The sequence below is a fragment of the Mesoplodon bidens genome (genome assembly GCF_964165515.1).
Source record: "Mesoplodon bidens genome assembly, chromosome: 6".
Lineage (NCBI taxonomy): Eukaryota > Metazoa > Chordata > Mammalia > Artiodactyla > Ziphiidae > Mesoplodon > Mesoplodon bidens.
The window spans coordinates 17,756,181-17,776,480 of NC_138162.1; the positions used below are offsets into that span (position 1 = coordinate 17,756,181).

Sequence of the window (20,300 nt, forward strand, 5' to 3'; positions counted from 1 at the left end):
GGTCCAGGCCAGGCTCTAAACCACTATTTCTGCCTCTGCACAAGCACTGCTATGATGTCCTCTTCAACCGTTCTATGTTCATCAATCCTAGTCCCTCCTGACCAATCAAATGTGGTCAGCGTGAGCTCAGGAATTAGTCTTCCTACAAAACTAGAATGTCACCCACTTGCCTTCCTCCCATCTCTCTCTAGGAACATAGGAGCATGTTAGACCCAAGTACTTCCTGGGCAAAGAACTATCCACCTACTCTCCTCCAAGCAGTAATCCCAAATGCCTCCAAAAGGGATTCCACTTCCATACACCACCCTGACCCCTTTTCAACGACATCCAGGAATTTAGTCTTTTTAAGGCGACCCATTGCACTTCTGTAATCTCTTTTGCTGGAAACAAAACCCAGCAAGTATGCAAGTTTATTCTTTGGCCGAGCATCCCATTACATATATCTATGGAATTTAACACATATTTGGGGGACCCTACAATGTGTTGACTCTTTTGGTTGGAGCTGGGGAGAGAGAGATGAATCAAATGTATTATCTTGGCCTGGAGGAGTTCCCAGTCTGATAAGCAAGAAGTACACACAAACAAGCAAATTGCGAGGGACTGTGACGTGCAAAAATTGAACGAGAGGAGAGAGAATCTCTCAAGTGACAGGGTCCTGGTGGACAAAAAGTTTCCTGGATTTCAGCAAGGAAACATAAGTGGGGAAAGGGCATTTTAGGCAAAGGCACAGCATGAGCAAAGGCTTGGTATGAAGCAGTGCACTCCTCTAAGATGGTATGTGCTAGAGCACAGAGTAGGAACAGTAAGGAGACGATGGGAGAAAAGCCACAGGCTGAACAACAGAGGACTCTGAAATCAGATTAAGAAGTAGAGGCTTCAATCAGAAGGTGGTGGAGTATTTGAAGGGGTGCAGGCAAGGGGGTGGAATAGGCAGTGATGCTTTAGAAAACTGGGAGAGGATGTGCTAGAAAAGACTGGAGCTGGAAGGCCAGTCCAGGGGCTATGACAATTGCCTAGAGAAGAGGCATTACCTGCACCCAGGAGACAGCCATGGGGCTGGGGGGAGAGAAGTTGGTTTGAAACCTGTTATGAGGTAGAGGGGGGAGCCCAGATAACCCTCAGTTTCTGTCTGGAGGCACCAAATTGGTGGGAGTGTCCTTCACTGATGTGGGAGATACAAGTAATCGTGAGGAAGGAGAGCATCACACACACCCATTTTCCTGGCTTTATGATATCATTTATAAACTTGGTTCATTTCATTCAGCATTGCATGTGAATTTTTAATTCAACTTAACAAATATTGACTGACTTAGGCTATCTGCCAGGTACTGTGTTAGGTGCTAAAAGGAAGCCTGGTGGTAAAAAGGTCATCTGTTTCTTTCTCCAGAGGGCCTTTCATCTCCTCAATTGGTATGGGTTGAGCACCGCCTGACCAAGCTTATTAGTACTGAAGATAACAGATTCATGATGCTTTGAGTGAGGACTTCAGGGCATCTTTTTGGTTATACAAAGCAGAACCATCTCCATATCAAAAATAGCAGACTTGGTGTCAGCCCCCGAGTAAAAGTTTTCAGTGTAAAAAATAGTCATTGTAAGTATAGAGTATGGAATTTAATTCGTAGGCTTAGTGACATTCTGTATAGATGGTCCCACGAATCTATCTTAATCAAATACGGAGTGTTAACTTGAAGTTTAAGATTCCCAAGGCATTGTCAAAATCTTTAGAGCTGGAAAGTCCTCTTCCTTTGTATTCCCATAACCTCCTGCATGTTACTTCACAGCATTTGAACCATATTAATTGTAATTGTGTGCGTCTTCATCACTAGACTGTGAGTCCTTTGAAGTTAGTGACTGGGTCTTGTCCATCGTCTTTCTCAGCATCTAGATGGCATGTAGTATGGAGGAGGAAGTTCAGTTAATTAAACCCTCCAAAATAAAACTTTTGTGTCCTCATTTTACAGATGGACAAATTGAGGCTTAACTAGAGAAATAACTTATGCAAAGTTCAATTAGGGAAGTAACAGTAGAGTCAAGAACAAATCCTAGTTTTGATTGCTTAACATTTTTGTAGCTGTTTTCTCCTCCTGAGGGGCTTGGTTTGCTAGCTAATTAGCCAGAAGTTGGAAGCATTCACTGGTAGTGGAAATGCAAACCTTCATTGTCATGAAAACCAATGACCATGCAAATGTGGCCCTTAGCCCTGTATTAAGCACAGGATTTGTTTCTTAAGTGCCTTCACTTTTTCAAAAGCTAGGAGTCAACAATGCCTCTAGTGTAAGGTTTCATTTTCCTCTGAGAACACACACAGGCACACACACATGCACACAACAAACAACACATAAGCACGTGATACAAGCAGAACAGCTGAAAAGGATGTTTTGAATGAAATCTTGGCATTTATAGTTCCTGTGCGACCTGGGAAAGTCCAGGGTGCCAGAATTCAGACGAATTTCAGTTCAAATTCTACTCCTCCATGTGTCTGTGAATGGGAATAGGACACCCATCTCAAAGGGTAATTCTGAGGATTAAATGGAGGAATAGAGTCATTTCACCACAAAGTTGCTCTATCACCTTGGGCCAGCCAACTAGCATTTCTGGGCCACTGTATGTGCATCTGTAAAACAGATTCACTTAGATGATTTATGGAGTCCCTGGAAGCTGGAACATTCTATGCTGTTCCTCCCTTGGGATCTATTTGGATTCGGGATGAAGTGTTGCAAGGACTGGAGATGTAAGAAAAGAGTGAACCTGAGCTGATGCATGCTGGCTTCTGGTGCCTTGCGAGGGCTCCCTGTTTGATGTAGGCCTTTTATCAGGGTGTGTTTGAGCTCTATCCACGGTTTGCCTGGCCACTGCTGCAGTCCCCGTTCTGTTCCTCAGGGTTTGGGAAAGAGCCAGTGGATGTGGAGACTCACAGGCAATGTTTCTTCCCAAGAGCTGCTTGGATGGTGAAACTCACAAAGTCCAGAGAGATTTCCTGTTTTGTTTTTCACAAGCTCCAGTGACTATTGATTACAAAAACCACACACACACACACACATGCGCACACACACGCAAAAACAAAAACACGTACACAAAACAGGATGTTCTCTCTCCTCCCCTTGCTGGAGTCCAAGGCAATCTCTTACCATCTGTGTCACTTTCATCCATGGCCCTGGATTTCACCATTATGGTAATTAAGCCCTTAGCTCTAGCTGGAGATGTTACAGAATCTTAAACCACGAGCAGTTGTACATGTTAATTTAAATCAGAGGGAACTGGCAAATGGAGGGAGAAGAAAGTCTGTCAGTCAGCATGACCCATCCCATCTGGTTTCTGCCCTCATGAGAGTGCCCCCTCTGGTGCCAGTAGGAGAACCTATGTTGTTCCTAACATAGGTTCTAACTTGTTGTAAGAACAGTGCTATTATTGTGTGCCAGACTCTGGCCCACATAATTTATATGCAAACACTGAATGGGATATATTTATACTAAAAAAAGTTGTTTATTTGGAATGTGAATTTAACTGGGCATCCTGTATTTTTATTTACTGAATCTGGCAATCCTGCCTGAAGTCAACCCCACTGTCCTGAGTGGTTAAATAGAAAAGACCTATGCTTGGGAGTCACAGAGATCTGGGTTGGGATTCTGCTTCCATCATTTGCTTGCTGTGTGATCTTGGGAATATTTCTTCACTGTTCTGGTTCCTAGTTCTCACCTCTAAATGAAGATCACAGTATCTGTTTCTCAGGACTATTGTGAGAATTACACTTTAATGCCCTTAAAGTACCTTCCACTGTGTAATTAGGTGCTTCATGAACATTAGCTCTTATAATTCTTTTTATTTCTTTGGGTCACTATTCTTAATTCAGGAGAAATTAGATCGTTTGTTCGCCCCTCGGAGAGGATATGAGTAAGGACATATGGCAGGAATAATCGGAGCCTTCTCATCAGAGGCACTGAGATGAATGTGTCGGAGGCTTACACAGTAGTGTCCTTGATATACACGTTCTCCTTCTAGATCTGTGTTCTGAGTAGCTAAGGAGGCAGACCCCAGACCCACTTTACACAAACATGCTGTACTTGAGTCTTTTCAACAATGCAAGATGGAGGGCTTCCCTGGTGGTGCAGTGGTTAAGAATCCACCTGCCAATGCAGGGGACACAGGTTCGAGCCCTGATCTGAGAAGATTCCACATGCTGTAGAGCAGCTAAGCCTGTGCACCACAACTACTGAGCCTGTGCTCTAGAGCCCGCGAGTCACAACTACTGAACCTGTGTGCTACAACTACTGAAACCTATGTGCCCAGAGCTCGTACTCTGCAATAAGAGAAGCCACCGCAATGAGAAGCCTGTGCACCACAACGAAGAGTAGCCCCCACTCGCCACAACTAGAGAAAGCCCGCATGAAGCAACAAAGACCCAGTGCAGCCAAAAATAAATAACTAACAAAAAAAATGCAAGATGGAAAAAGTGTCACCTGGGTAATCAAGTCTCCTTGGTAGTAGGTTTTGTGAAGCTTTAGTTTGAAAAGTACACAGAAAGTAAAAAAAAAAAAAAAAAATTAAAAGAAAAAAGAAAGCAAGCAGGTAGTCTGTTACCTGGCAAAGGAGTAAGAGATCAACATCCTCTGGAATCCCCAAGTTTGAAAAAGAGCTGTCAAACATTTTGAATCCCCAGCGCCTTGAAATGTCAGTGTAAATGGAGTGACGAAAGCATAAAGCACATCTGTACCTCAGCCTCATGATCAGTTTTTCAGTGTCTGTTCATTTATTCAGTAAATATTGACTGAATAAGTGTTCTCAGTCCCATGGGAACACTCATGTGAACAAGGCATGGCCTGTGCCCTTGGTGGAATCAAAGTCTGTTGGGTGAGATAGGCAAGGGAATGTGATGATTAGGTGTGGTCTAGTGTGTTGTGGTGTCCAGAAGAGGAGCCTGATTACAGGCTTAAGAAAGTCAAGGTAGGGTTCCCATAGAAAAGAAGGTTTCATCTGAGACCAAAAGAGTGAATTGGATTCGAAGGTGGGGGTGGGGTTGAGTGTTCCAGTAGAGAGGACAGGATGTATTAAAAAAAAAAGAGAGAGAGAGAAAGAGAGAGACAATGAAGCACACTGCAGTTAAATAGAACATAAGGGGACTCCCTGGTGGCACAGTGGTTAAGAATCCGCCTGCCAATGCAGGGGACATGGGTTCGATCCCTGGTCCGGGAAGATCCCATATGCTGTGGAGCAACTAACCCCATGCACCACAACTACTGAGCCTGAGCTATAGAGTTTGCGCACCACAACTACTGAGCCCACGCTCTGCAACTTCTGAAGCCCACGCGCCTAGAGCCCATGCTCCGCAACAAGAGAAGCCACCGCAATGAGAAAACCATGCACCACAACGAAGAGTAGCCCCCGCTCGCCATAGCTAGAGAAAGGCCGCGCAGCAGCAACGAAGACCCAACACAGCCAAAATAATAATAATCAATCAGTCAATCAATCATCATTTAGAGCAAGGGTCAGCAAACAATGTACCTCAGAATAAGTCTAGCCTGTTGTCTGTCTTTATAAATAAAGTTTTATTGGAACACAAACATGCCAGTTTATTTAAAGTATAATCTGTGTCACTTTCATGCTACAAAGGCAGAGTTAAGTTATTGTGGCAGAGACTGCCTGGCCATAAAGTCAAAAATATTTACTGTCTGGTCCTTTGCAGAAACACTTTGCTGTCTCCTGATTTAGAGCACACTTTTCATAAGCAGGAATTCACTGTTGGTGGAAATGTTAATGGTTGCATGAGGGTGGATGGTAGCATGCAAAGGAAACTCAGAGGAGTGGTGAGAGATGAGACTAAGAAGGTGGTCAGGAGCTAGAGCAAGGAGTTTAGACTTTATCCTGAGGGCTATGGGGAGCCTCTGAAGGTTTTGAAGCAGGGTGGTGAGGTGGTCAGATTTCTACAAGAAGCAGTGTGGCAAGGTGTTAAGGAGGGCAGGGTCTGGAGCCAGACTGTCTTGGATCAGATCTCAGTTCCATCACTTAGTAGCTATGAACCTCAGACAAATTACTTACCTTCTATGTGCCCCAGTTTTCTAGTTTGTAGAATGGGAAGTAATGATAATTTTTATTACAGCTATCGTGTGAGGTACTGAAGATAAGTTAATATACTTAGAGTGTCAGGCCCAGGGGAGATTCTCAATGGATGCTATTACTATCCTGTCTCAGTGATCATTCTGGCTGTTGGGTGGAAAATGGCTCAAAACAGAAGAACCCAGTGGTAGAATGCTGGGGCTTTATGCATGAAATGGTGTCCTGTGCCCAGGAGAGCTCCTCTGAAGCTTGGGTCAGTGACTCTCATGGCCACTGGGACCTTCACTCTCCATCTCTCCACCATTGTCATAATCATCTCTTTTTTTTTTTTTTTTTTTTAGTTTCTGCTTTATAACAAAGTAAATCAGTCATACATATACATCTGTTCCCATATCCCTTCCCTCTTGCGTCTCCCTGCCTCCCACCCTCCCTTTCCCACCCCTCCAGGCGGTCACAAAGCACCGAGCTGATCTCCCTGTGCTATGTGGCTGCTTCCCACTAGCTATCTACCTTACGTTTGGTAGTGTATATATGTCCATGCCTCTCTCTCGCTTTGTCCCAGCTTACCCTTCCCCCTCCCCCTATCCTCAAGTCCAGTCTCAAGTAGGTCTGTGTCTTTATTCCTGTTTTACCCCAATACCGTATGCTAACACATATATATGGAATTTAAGAAAATAAGCAAAAAAATAAGAAAGAAAAAAAAATAAGAAAAAAAAATGTCATGAAGAACCTAGGGATAATCATCTTTTGTCCTCCTGTATTCCAGGCCTTCAAGAGCGCACTGATGAGCTCCTACTGGTGCTCAGGGAAAGGGGACGTGATCGATGACTGGTGCAGGTGTGACCTCAGCGCCTTTGACGCCAGCGGGCTCCCCAACTGCAGCCCTCTCCCGCAGCCGGTGTACGTATGTATGGCCCCTCTTCCTCTGGCCACCCCTTTCCATGGACTCATACTCTTGTCCTGCCAGTGCAGGCCATGGCTTGCTTCTGTTCCTAAGGTGCTTCACCAGATGCCTGAAGTCTCTGGGGGCCTACCTCCTTTGAGAAAGCAGGGAGCTTTGGCAGAATGGAATCGTGGCTCGGAGGTAGACACTTACCCTGCAGCGTGTGCTATTTTAATAGCACCAAGCCAGCCATCATTACTTTTCTTCACTCATCCATTTGGCAAAGGTTTACTGGGCACTAACTCCTTCTTTGCCAGTTCCGTGTTGACCACTGGGACTACCGAGATAAAGAAAGTGTAGGACCTTTTCGAAGAAACTTTATATTATTCATTCATTCAACAAATAAGTTTTGAACACCTGCTATGTGTCAGACATTGGGGAATTCATTAATGAGCCAAGACAGGCACAGTCTGCGCACTTAGGGAACTGACCGTTTAGTGAGGGGGACAGATGTCAAAGCAAAAACAGGAAAGCGTGATACCATTTAAACATTTAAATAATAAAAATATGAAAGAAAAACAAAGATGTGCTAATGGACAGAACAAAGAAGGGATGCTTTAGTTGGAGGAGAGGGAGATAGTCTGGGAAGCCTCTCTGAGAAGACCTGAATTAGAGTCCGAGTTCGCCAGGCAGCAAATGGCAACAGACGTGCTTCAGGAAAAAGACAGAGCCCATGGGAAAGCCCTGACTTAGGAAACTCACCATTTGAGGAAGTAAAGGAAGGTCGTCTTGATTGGGGCAGTGTGATTAAGAGAGAGAGGGGTGTGAGGAGTGGAGGAGGTCTGGGCAGGAGCCAATACTGAGGGTCCATTGTAAGATAGTCATTGCAGAGTTAGTGGGTATAGTGGAAAGAGAGAAGGAATCTGGGCTGGGGACAAGCAAAGTCACCATCATGGTTCTGTCCCCAGTTTGCTGTGTGACTTTATGCAGATCATCCCCTTTTCTGGGCTTTGCTTTCGCCTTCTATGAAATGAGGGGATTGCACTTCCCTCTCTCAAAGGACCCTCCCAGTTCTCACTTTCAAACATTCTGTTATTTCCTGCTTTGTGAAAGGATTCCCCAGGATCCCTGCCCTCTGTGAGGGAGTATTGATTTAAGGATATTAAAGCATTGACTGATATACTGGGGGATTGAAGAGAATGGCAGAGAGGTTGGCAGATGACTGTGTTTGAAGGCACTGCCAATTTAATTGACAGTGAAGCATCATTGAGAATATAGTTTAAACAAATGGAAAGCTAATCAACTTGCTGTGAGCACATACTGTGTACTTGGATTAATTTACTGGATTCCACATTGATCCAAAAGGTGGCTCTTTCTTATCCCCATTATGAACGAGGAAACAGAGGCTGAAAGAAGTATAATTAATTGCCTAAGTCTACACAAGGGGTATGGTGGTGGGTTGAAGCCAGACTGAATCCTGTGCTTTTAATCTTGGCCTGTGCAAACTCTTGGGGCCCAGACAGTACTGGCTGGCAAACAAACAACCTTCCCTGTCACCCCCCTAGGCTACGGCTCTCCCCAGCAGTAGAGCCCTCCAGCACCGTGGTCTCCTTGGAGTGGGTAGATGTTCAGCCAGCTATTGGGACCAAGGTCTCTGATTATATTCTGCAGCACAAGAAAGTGGATGAATACACAGATACGGACCTCTACACAGGTAAGTAGAAAGTTCAAGATTTCCTCTTTCGTTGAGATGGTGTGACAGAGGAGGGAAACTGGGATTTTCTAAATACCTTTGGAGACTTGGTGTCCTCTGAACTGGGAAGGCACCGGGAAGTTTCACTGTTTGGCGTTTGTTACCTAGTTCCCACACCTGTGTGCTTTTTCGTATGATTTTCTGGAGGGGAAGGTAGCAAATTGTACTTGTAGAGAATTTCTGATTCTCTAAATTGGATCCACAAAGTCATATACTAAAGTGTTAGTTAATTCAAAAAAGGATTTGACCGTTTCTACTTGGGAAGGCCTACAGGTTACATTTTTGAAGACCTTGATCTGTAAATATATTATCTCTGGGACTGAGATAAAGAAATTCAAGGAATTGCGTTTTCTAGTGAGATGTACTGAGATAGTTGTCTTTCATGCTGGGGAAGAGGATTTGGAAATTATTCAGACATGCAGGAGAAGATGGGGAAAGTGGATCTTAAGGAGTGCTTTAAGTTTACTTAAAGAGTATACATGAGGCTGTGACATCCTGGAGGTGGGTCTGCAGGGCTGGTCTGGCTTATGGCAGGCAGGGAGCCTGGGTCTGAGGGAACTGGCCTTGAGGCTGGGCCATGAGGGCAGGCCTGGAATGCTGGAGTGTCAGGAGCCTGGGAGCCAACCTGGTTCCAAGGTAGGTCAAAAGCCTGAGTTGGTGGTAGTTGGCCTAGTGCTGGGCCCGGCCGGAAAGCCGGGTTCAAGGGTAGATCACCTGAGGGCCTTTGGAGCTGGCAGGCGCCAGGGTGGCTTGGAGACCTGGGTTCGTGGGAGCCCACTGGGAGCCTGGTGCCATGGAAGCTGCTGGGGCCCCTGGAGACAGCAGTTGCTGGGATGAGCCAGAGTCCTGGATGCACACAGAAGTCTTCTGGGAGCCACCTACAGCCGTGGGAGCTGGCTCTGGAGTGCAAAGTGAAGTTGGTATCACTTTTCTCTTTTCTTCCAAAGGGACGGTTTCTCTCTCGGCACTGGGCTGCTCAGGCTTGGGGGAGAGGTTATAAGAGTAATGTGAATCTATCTTTCCTACCCTCCTCAAAGCATCTTTTCTTAGTTTTGTGCTTCACCCAGGTGCAATGATCCCTCACCTAGAAACCTTAGTTCTTGTGAAGTATTTCTGTGCACGGACAGCTGTTCAAATTGATTTTTCGGTTCAGATTTTCCCCACAATGCCATTACTCGGATTGGTTCAAATTGATTTTTTGATGGAGGTTGTTAGAGGGGTGATGGGGGCGATGGGGGTTGGGAGGTGGGGGAGAGACAAGTGCTGAAAATTCTTATGCCGCCATGTTGCTAACATTAGTCTCTGAACGATTACCAGGCGCATTTTTATAGATCAAGTAGTGAATCCCCAGAGAGGTCTGTGACCTTCCCAAAGTTCCACAGCCAGTCTGTCCTACTCCCAGCACAGTGCTTGAATCTTTATTTTGAATCTTTATTTATTTATTATGAATGTTGAATTCTCTGTGTCCATTGAAATGATCATAGTTTATGTTTCTTAGTTTGTTAATGCGGTAAATTATATTGATGCATTTTCAAAGGATTTAAAAAAAAAACCCTTGTATTCCTGGAATAAATTAATGCCACATGGTCATGATGCACTACCTTTTTTTATATATTATTGGATTTATTGTGTTAAAATTTTGTTTAGATTTTTGCATCCTTATTTGTCAGGTATTTTGATCAGTAGTTTTCTGGTAATGCTTGTGTCTGTTTTGCTGTCAGGATAACTCTGGCCTTTCAAAATAAATTGCAGAATATTTTCTCCTTTTTAGTTTTCTGAAAGAGTTTGGGTAGAATTAGTAATGTATTTTTAAAAAATTGTTTGGTAGAATTCACAAGTGAAATAATCTGGGCTTGGAGCTTTTCTTGTAAGAAGGTTTTAATTACTAATTTAATTCTCTGATAGATATAGGGCTATTCAGGTTATGAATTTCTTCTTAAGTGATTTTGGTACCTTGTGTATTTCAAAGAATTTATCCATTTCGTGTAAGTTATAAAATTTACTGGCAAAAAATTGTGATATTCTGTTATTATTTTTTTTAATATTTATGGAATTTATAGTGATATCATTCTCATTCTTGATATCAGTAATTTCTGTCATCTCTCTCTTTTTTTCTGATCAATCTGGAAAGAAGGTTGTGTAATTTATTTATCTTCTCAAAGAATCAGCTTTGATTTCACCTACATTTGCTATTGTTTTCCATTTCATTGATTTCTACTCTGACCTTTGTTATTTCTTTTCTTTGGCTTATTTTAGATTTAATTTGTTCCTCTTTTTTCTAGATTTTTAAGGTGGTAGCTGAAGTTGTTGATTTGAGATTTTTCTTGTAAGACAAGTATTTTCCCTAATTACTGCTTTAGTGGCTTACCACAGATTTTTGATAAATTGTGTTTTCATTTTCATTCAGTTCAAAATACCTTTTAATTTCCCTTTTGTTTTCTTCTTTGACCCATGGATTCTTTAGATGCATGTTACTTAATTTCCAAATATTTGGGGATTTTTCAGATAACTTTCTGTCATTGAATTTTAATTTGATTCCACTATATCAGAGTATACACTTTTTATGACTTTAATCATTTTTTAAAAAATTTTTGTTTTATATTGGAGTATAGTTGATTAACAAAGTTGTGTTAGTTTCAAGTGTACAGCGAAGTGATTCAGTTATACATATTTTCAAGTTCTTTTTCCATTTAGGTTGTTACAGAATATTGAGCAGGGTTCCCTGTGCTGTACAGTAGGGCCTTGTTGGTTATCTATTTTAAATATAGCAGTGTGTATATGTCAATTCCAAACTCCTTATCTATCCCTCCCCATGACCCTTCCCCCATAACCATAAGTTTGTTCTCTAACTCTGTGAATCTGTTTCTGTTTTGTAAATAAGTTCATTTGTATAATTTTTTTTTAGATTCCACATATAAGTGATATCATATGATATTTGTCTTTCTCTGTCTGACTTATTTAGTATGATAATCTCCAGGTCCATTCATGTTGCTGCAAATGCATTATTTCATTCTTTTTAATGGCTGAGTAATATTCCATTGTATATATGTATAACATCTTCTTTATCCATTCATCAGTCGATGGACATTTAGGTTGCTTCCATGTCTTGGCTATTGTAAACAGTGCTGCAATGAACATTGAGGTGCATGTATCTTCTTGAATTATGATTTTCTCTGGATATATGCCCAGGAGTGGGGTTGCTGGATCATTTTAAATTTATTAAGACTGGTTTTATGGCACAGGATATGGTCTATCATTGTTTTCAGTGTCCAGTTTAAAATCATGTATTTTCTTCTATTTATGGATGAGTTTTTCTATGAATGCTAGTTAGATCAAATTGGTTGATTGTGTTGTTCAAGTCTTCTAAAACCTTTCTGATTTTCTGTCTTCTTGTTGTATCAATACTTGAAAGAATGGTACTGAAACCTCTGATGATGATTGTGGATATATCTGTTTCTCCTTATAGTTCTATCAGTTTTTACTTTATACATTTTGAAGCTCTGTTATTAAGTGAATAAACATTTATAATTTTTATATCCTCTTGATGAATCAATCCCTTTATCATTGTGAAATGGTTGTCTGTATCCATGTTACATTTTTTGCCCCAAAATCTACTTTTTTCTGATATTAATATAACTTCCTCAGCTTTCTTCTGATTAGCGTTAGAATGATTTACCATTTTTTTACTCTTACATTACTTGTGCCTTTATATTTAAAATGGGTTTCTTGTAGACAGCATGTATTTAGGTCTTTATTCTTTTCTTTTTCTTCTTTTTTTTTCTTCCCTAATCCAATCTGACATTGTTATCTTTACATTGGGGTGTTTAGACCATTTATGTTTAATATGATATTGTTGTGGTTAGGTTTAAGTTTATCATTGTGCTATTTGTTTTCTATTGTTTCACTTTTCTTTGTTTCCTTTCTTTTTCTATCTTCTTTTAGATTGAGTGTATTTATTATTCCATTTTATTTCTTTTGTTGATTTATTATAACTCTTTTGTTAGTTTAGTGATTACTTCAGGGTTTATATATTCATATTTAACATATCACAGTGTGCCCTCAAGTGCTATTATAATTCTTCATATACAGTAAAAGAACCTTATATAGTATACTTTTATTTCTCTCCTCCAAGTCTTTATCCTATATTGTCATACATTTTACTCATATATATGTTTCATAATTCATTGTTATTTTCCTAAAAGAGTAATCCTTTAAGTATATTTAATTAATAGTTTTATTGTTTACTCATGTAAAAAACCAAAAACTTACATTTTTGGTGTTCTTCATTCTTTTGCATACATCCATATTTTCATCTGATTTCATTATCTTTCTGCCTGAAGGATATATTTTATTATTTCTTATATTTCAGGTTTGTTAATGATGAATTCTTTCTGCTTTTGCTCTTGTAAGCTATTATGGCTGGGTACAGTATTCTAGATTGGCATATTTTTCTTTTAGTAATTTAAAGATGTTGCTCCTGTGTCTTGCTTACATTAGCAGTTTATTGTGTTTGAGGTTTATTAAGCTTCTTGGATCTATGGGTTTACCATTTTAGCCCATCTGGAAAATTGGGGGCCATTAGTTTTCTCTCTCTCCATCTTGTTTCTCCTTCAGTGACTCTAAAAATATATGTATTCAGCCACTTGAAATTGTTCTTTATCTCACTGATGCTCTTTTCATTTTTTAAAATTATTTCTTTTTGTTTGTTTCCTTTTGGATAGTTTCTAGTGCTATGTCTTCATTGCCTTCTGCAGTATCTAATCTACTGTTAATCTATGCAGTGTTTTTTTTTTTAACTCAGACATTGTAATTTTCTATTTATTTATTTATTTATTTTTGGTTGCTTTGGGTCTTTATTGCTGTGTGTGGGCTTTTTCTAGTTGTGTCGAGTGGGGGCTACTCTTTGTTGTGGTGTGCAGACTTCTCATTGCGGTGGCTTCTCTTGTTGAGGAGCACGGGGTCTAGGAGCGCGAGCTTCAGTAGTTGTGGCACGCAGACTCAGTAGTTGTGGCTCGCGGGCTCTAGAGCACAGGCTCAGTAGTTGTGGCACATGGGCTTAGTTGCTCTGGGACATGTGGGATCTTCCTGGACCAGGGATCGAAACTGTGTCCCCTGCATTGGCACATTGGCAGGAGGATTCTTAACCACTGCACCACCAGGGAAGTCTCAGACATTGTGATTTTCATCTTAGGAAGTTCAATTTTCTTGTTGTTTTTTTAAACATTTATTTTAAATTAATTAATTTATTTATTTTTGGCTGCATTTGGTCTTCATTGCTGCACGTGGGCTTTCTCTAGTTGCATTGAGTGGGGGCTACTCTTCATCATGGTGATCAGGCTTCTCACTGCAGTGGCTTCTCTTGTTGTGGAGCACAGGCTCTAAGCGCATGGGCTTCAGTAGTTGTGGCACGTGGGCTAAAGTACTTGTGACTTACGGGCTCTAGAGCGCCGGTTCGGTAGTTGTGGTGCACGGGCTTAGTTACTCCACACAGCATGTGGGATCTTCCCGGACCAGAGCTCAAACCTGTGTCCCCTGCATTCGCAGGTGTATTCTTAACCACTCTACCACCAGGGAAGTCCCAGGAAGTTCAGTTTGGATCTGGCTAGTATATGGCATGTCATAACTTTTTTGATGTATGGAATAGAGTTATAATAATGGTTTTGATGTCCTTGTTTCCTAATTCTAACATCTGTATCAGTTCTGGGTCAGTTTAAATGGATTGATTTCTCTCCTCGGTATGTGTTGAATTTCCTTCTTCTTTGCATGCCAGGTAATTTTTGATTAAAGGCCAGACATTGTGATATTTGCCTTGTTGGGTTCTGGATACTTTTGTATTCCTGTAAATATTTTTGAACTCTATTCTGGGCCACAGTTAAGTTATTTGGAAACAGTTTGATTCTTTTAGGTCTTACTTTTAAGATTTGTTAGATGGAACCAGAGCAGTGTTTAGTCTAGGGCTAATTATTCCCTACTACTGAGGCAAGACCCTTCAGTGTGTTCTACACAGTGGCCCATGAATTATGAGATTTTCCAGTGTGACTGGGAGGAATAGGCACTATTTCTGGCCCCTGTATGAGCAATGGGCATTGTTCTGTCTAATCCTCTTGGGTTGGTAGTCTCCTTACATACATCCATTAACCAGTACTTTGCTGAGTATTGAAAGGGGACCCTACACAGATCTCTTCAATTTTCTCTCTGTACAGCTCTCTCCTCTCCCTTACTCTGTCCTATAAACTCTAGTCACTTTCATCTTCCTGGACTAAGAACTCTGCCTTCTCAATTTAGGGAATCTTTCAGGCATCTCCCTGCAGTGACCTAGAAACTCTCTAAAGGCAGGAAGCTGCAGAAATTTTAGGGCTTACAGAATTTGTTTTCCATATTTCAGGATCTCTGTCCTCTGTTGCCAGATTTCCAGTTTGAAAACTTGTTTTATGTTCTTTTCTTTTTAAAAAATCCTTAATGTTTCAGGTAGTAGGGTAAACAAACCTAGTCTCTGTTTCTCCATCCAGTCCAGAAATGGAAATCCAAGATTCTTCCTTCTGATTATCTAGGAACCAGTGTTCTGATCCAAGAGTTCCTTTTTTTTGATAGAGATAAAACTTTTTTTTAGTTACATGGTCTGGGGACACCCCACAGAGATATTACCCCTTCTTCTTCCTGCTGCCATTCAGAAGTTTGAAGATAATGACATATCTGCCACCATCTTTACAGGTTCTTCTAATTCTTCCTTGTGCTACTTGACTGTAATTCTCTCCACCATCCAATTCTTGAATTTTTCAGTGGATAATTGTCTTTAAAGAAGCAGGATAATGACTCTTATGTCTTTATAATTTGGTATCCTTCCACAGTGCCTGACGTACATAGATGTTCAGTGTTCACTGAATTGAATTGTATGTGGGTAGGCATATACATGTTTTAACTTTTCAACTCTGATGTTAATTCTTTGAGTACTGTGTGGTCTTATGAGGTCTTACGTAGTTCTAGAGACTAGCTGAGTACATAGTAAGCCTTCTAAAAGGTGTTATGATTAATTGATGCTGTAGATGATTGGCAGTGGATATCTGAAGCAGAAACCTCATCTCTTTGCCTCCGTGCCACTTTTACTACGTCTCAACAATCTCAAAAGTGAACTTGGACCAAATTTGAAAATTTCAGTCTACTTGACTGAACTTTATCTTAGAGGTTACAAGCCGAATTAAGGAGCGTGGGCTTTTTTTTTTTTTTTTCCCAGAAACCTGGATTCTGCTTTCAGTTTCTACCACTTCTCACTGAGAAATCTAGGGCCAGTCGACATCCTTTCTGGGTCTCAGTTTCCCTATCTGTGGAATGGGGAAAATAACACCTATTTCGTTAGCTACTTTGAGAGTCAAATGTAGCACAGTTCTTGAGACATAGTAAGTACTGATAAATGCTAGTTGCTTCTAATTTCCATGAATTAAAAAAAGAAAAAGGAAAGTTCAATGTTAGGAAGAAAACAAACAATAAAATAAGGTTTAAGACTTGTTTTGTTAGAGAGTTAGGATTGCTCACACATTTGGCCAGGTGAGACCAGAATAAGGAAATGAGGGCTTTCTCTTTGATCTCTCTGGATTTTTGCTGGCAGCCGAGTGCAGTGCTGTAATTGTTTATTTATTCACAAGCTCACGCATGCGTGTGCACAGATATACATGCATACACACATTCTCTCTCTCTCACACACACATGCTTTATGACTGCCATCTGTTCAACACCCTTTTGAACTAGCTGTTGAAATGCGGACTCTCCCTCCCTGTCTCCTTCTCCTGTCCCCCCCACCCCTGGGTTTGGCGCCCTCTTTGTTTCCTTCAGAGAAGCTATTGCTCTGTCGGTCCTGGGACTCTATTGGGAAAGCCAAGCATAACTAGCCTCCTGTTCCAGTTGTTTTGAGCAGAGACGGGGCTTGTTTTGGGGGGTGGCTGAATTCCCCGCACGCTAATCTGTCATCGATATTAAAAACAGACGTCTGGTTCTCCCCTGTGGCCTCATCAGAGCAATTGGCATGGGTTTCAGCCTCTTGGGCAGGGCTAGATGCAGGGGGGTGGGAATAAGAAGGCGGGGTGAGGCACAGGAAAATTTAATGAATCCAAATACCATGTTTGACCTACGGAGAAAAAGGCTGAGGAAGGCGGGAGGGGGGCTTGTCCCGAGGTTACACACATGAGCTAGTGGGAGAGTCAGTGCTAGAATGGGGGCTCTGGTTTCTTTACCTGCTCTCCCTGCCAAGTCCAAATATCTCTCCACCAGTGATATTACCTCTGGTGTGCTTTGTTCTTGTTGAGAATAAACCAAGAAGCAAATGGAAATTAGCGGATATAGGGTATCTGTGTGTCTGGGCAAGATGGAGTATCTAGACATATGATGGCAGCTGGGGGACTCTTCTAGAGAACGTAGCTCTTCAGACTCATTGCTTCTTTGTCATACATACCAGCTTCTGAGAATCCCAAAACTTTAGAGTAGCAGGACCTCAGCAGTGAGTCCAGCTCCCTCATTGTAAGGATCAGAAAAGGAAAGACAAGGAGTGGAAGGGTCTCACCCAACGTCCTAACCTCCTACCACCCTCCCCTGAATTTTCTTTGGTCAGCTGCTGGAATATTTGTTAACCTTTTAAAAATCAGAGACTTCTCCCTCTCCCCATGGGATTCCCAGCTTCGCTTTGGGTTTTGGTTCAGGACTGGAAGGCCAGCTGGCTCTGTCGGCCCCCGCCCGAGGCAGCGGGCCCTCTCTACCGTCCCCCACATCTCCCCACGAAAGGCAGCAACGTCTAGAGCCGGTCAGTGCCCCTTTCTGTCCTGGCATGTGGAAGCCTGATGGGCTGCTCCCCAGCTTAGCAGCACCAGGCTTCCCTCCTGCCAACTCTCAATTCTTATCTCTGTGTCTTCCTTTCTCTCTCCTCGCTCTCTCCTTCCTCCCTTCCTTCTTTTCCTCTATTTATGTGTGTCCCTCTTGACATCTTTCTGTCTCCCCTTTTTCCTTTTTTTCTTCATGCCACCTTCTGCCTATGTCTCAGTCTATCTTTTCCTGTCTTTATCTCTTCAAGCGGCTTAGGCGTGAGCTGCTTATCTAGATTCATCTAGATCTGGGTCAAGAATAACATCCTGAAGGGTCAGAAGACACCTGTCTCCATCCCCAACGCAGTTCTCTAAACCCTCCCTCCCTGTTTCCATTAAGTCTAATCTACGACTCAAAGGACACCGCCCACTCCCTCTCCCTGCACACACACCATCCCATCTTAGACCTTAGACCGATGACCTTCTCAAGTGAATGGGGAGCAGTTAGGGAGGTGGGTGTGTGGGGGGAATAACTCAAAGCAAAGGACAGCAAGGCCTCACACCCCCCAGTAGCTGACAGGAGGGTGGCGGCAGCGGCTGTGATGGAGTGATTACATCGGAGCTGTTTATGAAATTCCGTGGAAATTACTCATAGCTCCTCAAGCAGTGCAGGCCATGGCTGAGCCCTACTCTTTGTCTGAGAAGCTAGAAGAGCCCTCACCCGCCTGCTGTCTGCCTGCCCTGGACCAACTTGTGAGAGGTGATGTCACTGGAGACTGGGCCCCACTCCCTCAGCTAGAGTGGAGAGGGGTGAAGGAAATATGTTTTACAGGGTGAGGTACAAACTGACATGCCTGCAAACATCTGGAACTGATCTCAGGTCCTCAGAAAATGTTTCTGTCACTCCAGCTGCTCTTTGGGTGAGAGGTTTCTAAAGTCAAGCGCCTCCAAAGGGAAAAGGTACTTGGAGGGTCTTAATTCTCTCCGTTCCCCCATGCCACCCACCTGCCTTCTATATCACTGAGGGTTTTGTTTTATTTTGTTTTTTTAACAGTTCACAAAGCACGCTCATTTGTTTCATTCATGTATATGGAGCCTTTACTGTGGTCCAGACACTGCAGGGTGTGCTGGGCATGGAATAGGAGCAAGGAAGCCATGAATCCTGCCCTCATGGAGTTTATAAGTCTACTAGGAGATAAATACAGTTTAGCAAGAAATTACCCTAAAGCATGGTAGGTGATGAGACAATTCAGATACCGTAAGAGCACAGATTAGAGGCTTCTAACTCAGTCTAGTGGCGTCGGTAAAGGCTATGCAGAGGAAGTGAGGCAATTGTTCAAGATTCTGGTCCCAGTAATTAATCATACTGGTCAAACCTCACTTATGACTATCAGCACCCCCACGTGGAGCTCGCCCTCTGGTGAGAAAGGTTTCCCTTTCTCTCTGCTGCCACCTGTCACCATGCTTGACCTTCGTAGCATTATAGATGCTACGATGCTATAGATGCTATAGATGCTGCCCATTATAGATGCCAAGAGAAGGAAAGCTAGCTTTCCCTCTGTGCTCTCCAGAACCTCCTTCTAGGCCAGGGAAGAATTATGGTAGGTAGGTGCCTACCTCCCATCCGAAGACTTTGTCAGGATTAAATCCGTCCTTCCTTATGACCCTGAAATGCAGTCATTCCCCAAAAGATAAAGTAAAATAGAATCCAGCCTTCATCTTCTTGCTTCAACTGGAACTGATGCTCTAAGTATCAAAGCTGCTGGTTTTGAGTTTTCTCTCCATCTATGCCCTTGTCATCACAGTAGACGTGTTCAGGTCCTCCTGGGTTCCGTGCCCTACCACCCAGTCTCTCACTTCCTTAGCCTGCTCATCTCCAGTGAACTTGCTTCCGGTCTAGCTCAGCCACCCACTCCTAGTTCCCACCCTGGAGTTGTCCTCATGTGATGATGTCCCATCAAAATCATTAGCTCCGATATCCCACTCTCTTTTTTTTTTTTTTTTTGGCTGTAGGCGGGCCTCTCACTGTTGTGGCCTCTCCCGTTGTGGAGCACAGGCTCCGGACGTGCAGGCTCAGTGACCATTGCCCACGGGCCCAGCTGCTCTGCGGCATGTGGGATCTTCCCGGACCAGGGCACGAACCTGCGTCCCCTGCATCGGCAGGCAGACTCTCAACCACTGCGCCACCAGGGAAGCCCTCCCACTCTCTTTTATCCTGTTTGTTTTTTATCTCTCACCCCTACCATATCTGTCTTTTAACTCAATATGATTCCCTGTTCCTAGGTATCACTGCTCTATCTCCATCTCTCAGTTCCAGCTATTTTTCAGTCATCTCCCTATCCATGTGAAATGGACTGAATGTTTGTGTCCCCCTAAAATTCTTATGTTGAAACCCTAACCCCCAAGGTGATGGTATTAACAGGCGGGGCACTTGGTCAGTGATAAGGTCATGAGGACAGGTCTTCATGAATTGGATCAGTGCCCTTTTAAAAGACACCCCAGGGAAATCCCTCACTCTTCTACCTTGTGAAGTTACAGTGAGCAGAAGGCCATCTTCTTCCAGAGGGAGTGGACCCAAAGCCTATTGATGTCTTGATCTTGGACTTTCCAGCCTCCAGAACTGTCAGAAATACATTTCTGTTGCTTATAAGCTACCCACCTATAGTATTTTGTTGTAGCAACCTGGAAGGACTGAGACACCATGGTAGAGTTCATGGCTCATATTTTATTTATTCTTTTTTTTTTAAGACCGTACTTCATTCAGATTTCTTTTGCTTTATTTTTATTTTATTTTATTTTATTTTATTTATTTATTTATGGCTGTGCT

The 20,300-nt window shown here is 42.5% G+C and overlaps 1 protein-coding gene across 3 annotated transcripts in view; it reads left to right on the plus strand.

The window, feature by feature from the left end:
* ASTN2 (astrotactin 2) overlaps window positions 1-20,300 on the plus strand; it is a gene marked incomplete at its 5' end in the record, with an annotated part of 938,059 nt that overhangs the window by 764,141 nt on the left and 153,618 nt on the right. For all 3 annotated transcript variants that reach the window (XM_081237083.1, XM_081237081.1, XM_081237082.1), the window contains 2 exons: window positions 6,818-6,951; window positions 8,500-8,648. In XM_081237083.1, coding sequence (XP_081093209.1) covers window positions 6,818-6,951; window positions 8,500-8,648 — 283 coding nt within the window. The remainder of the gene's footprint in view (window positions 1-6,817; window positions 6,952-8,499; window positions 8,649-20,300) is intronic.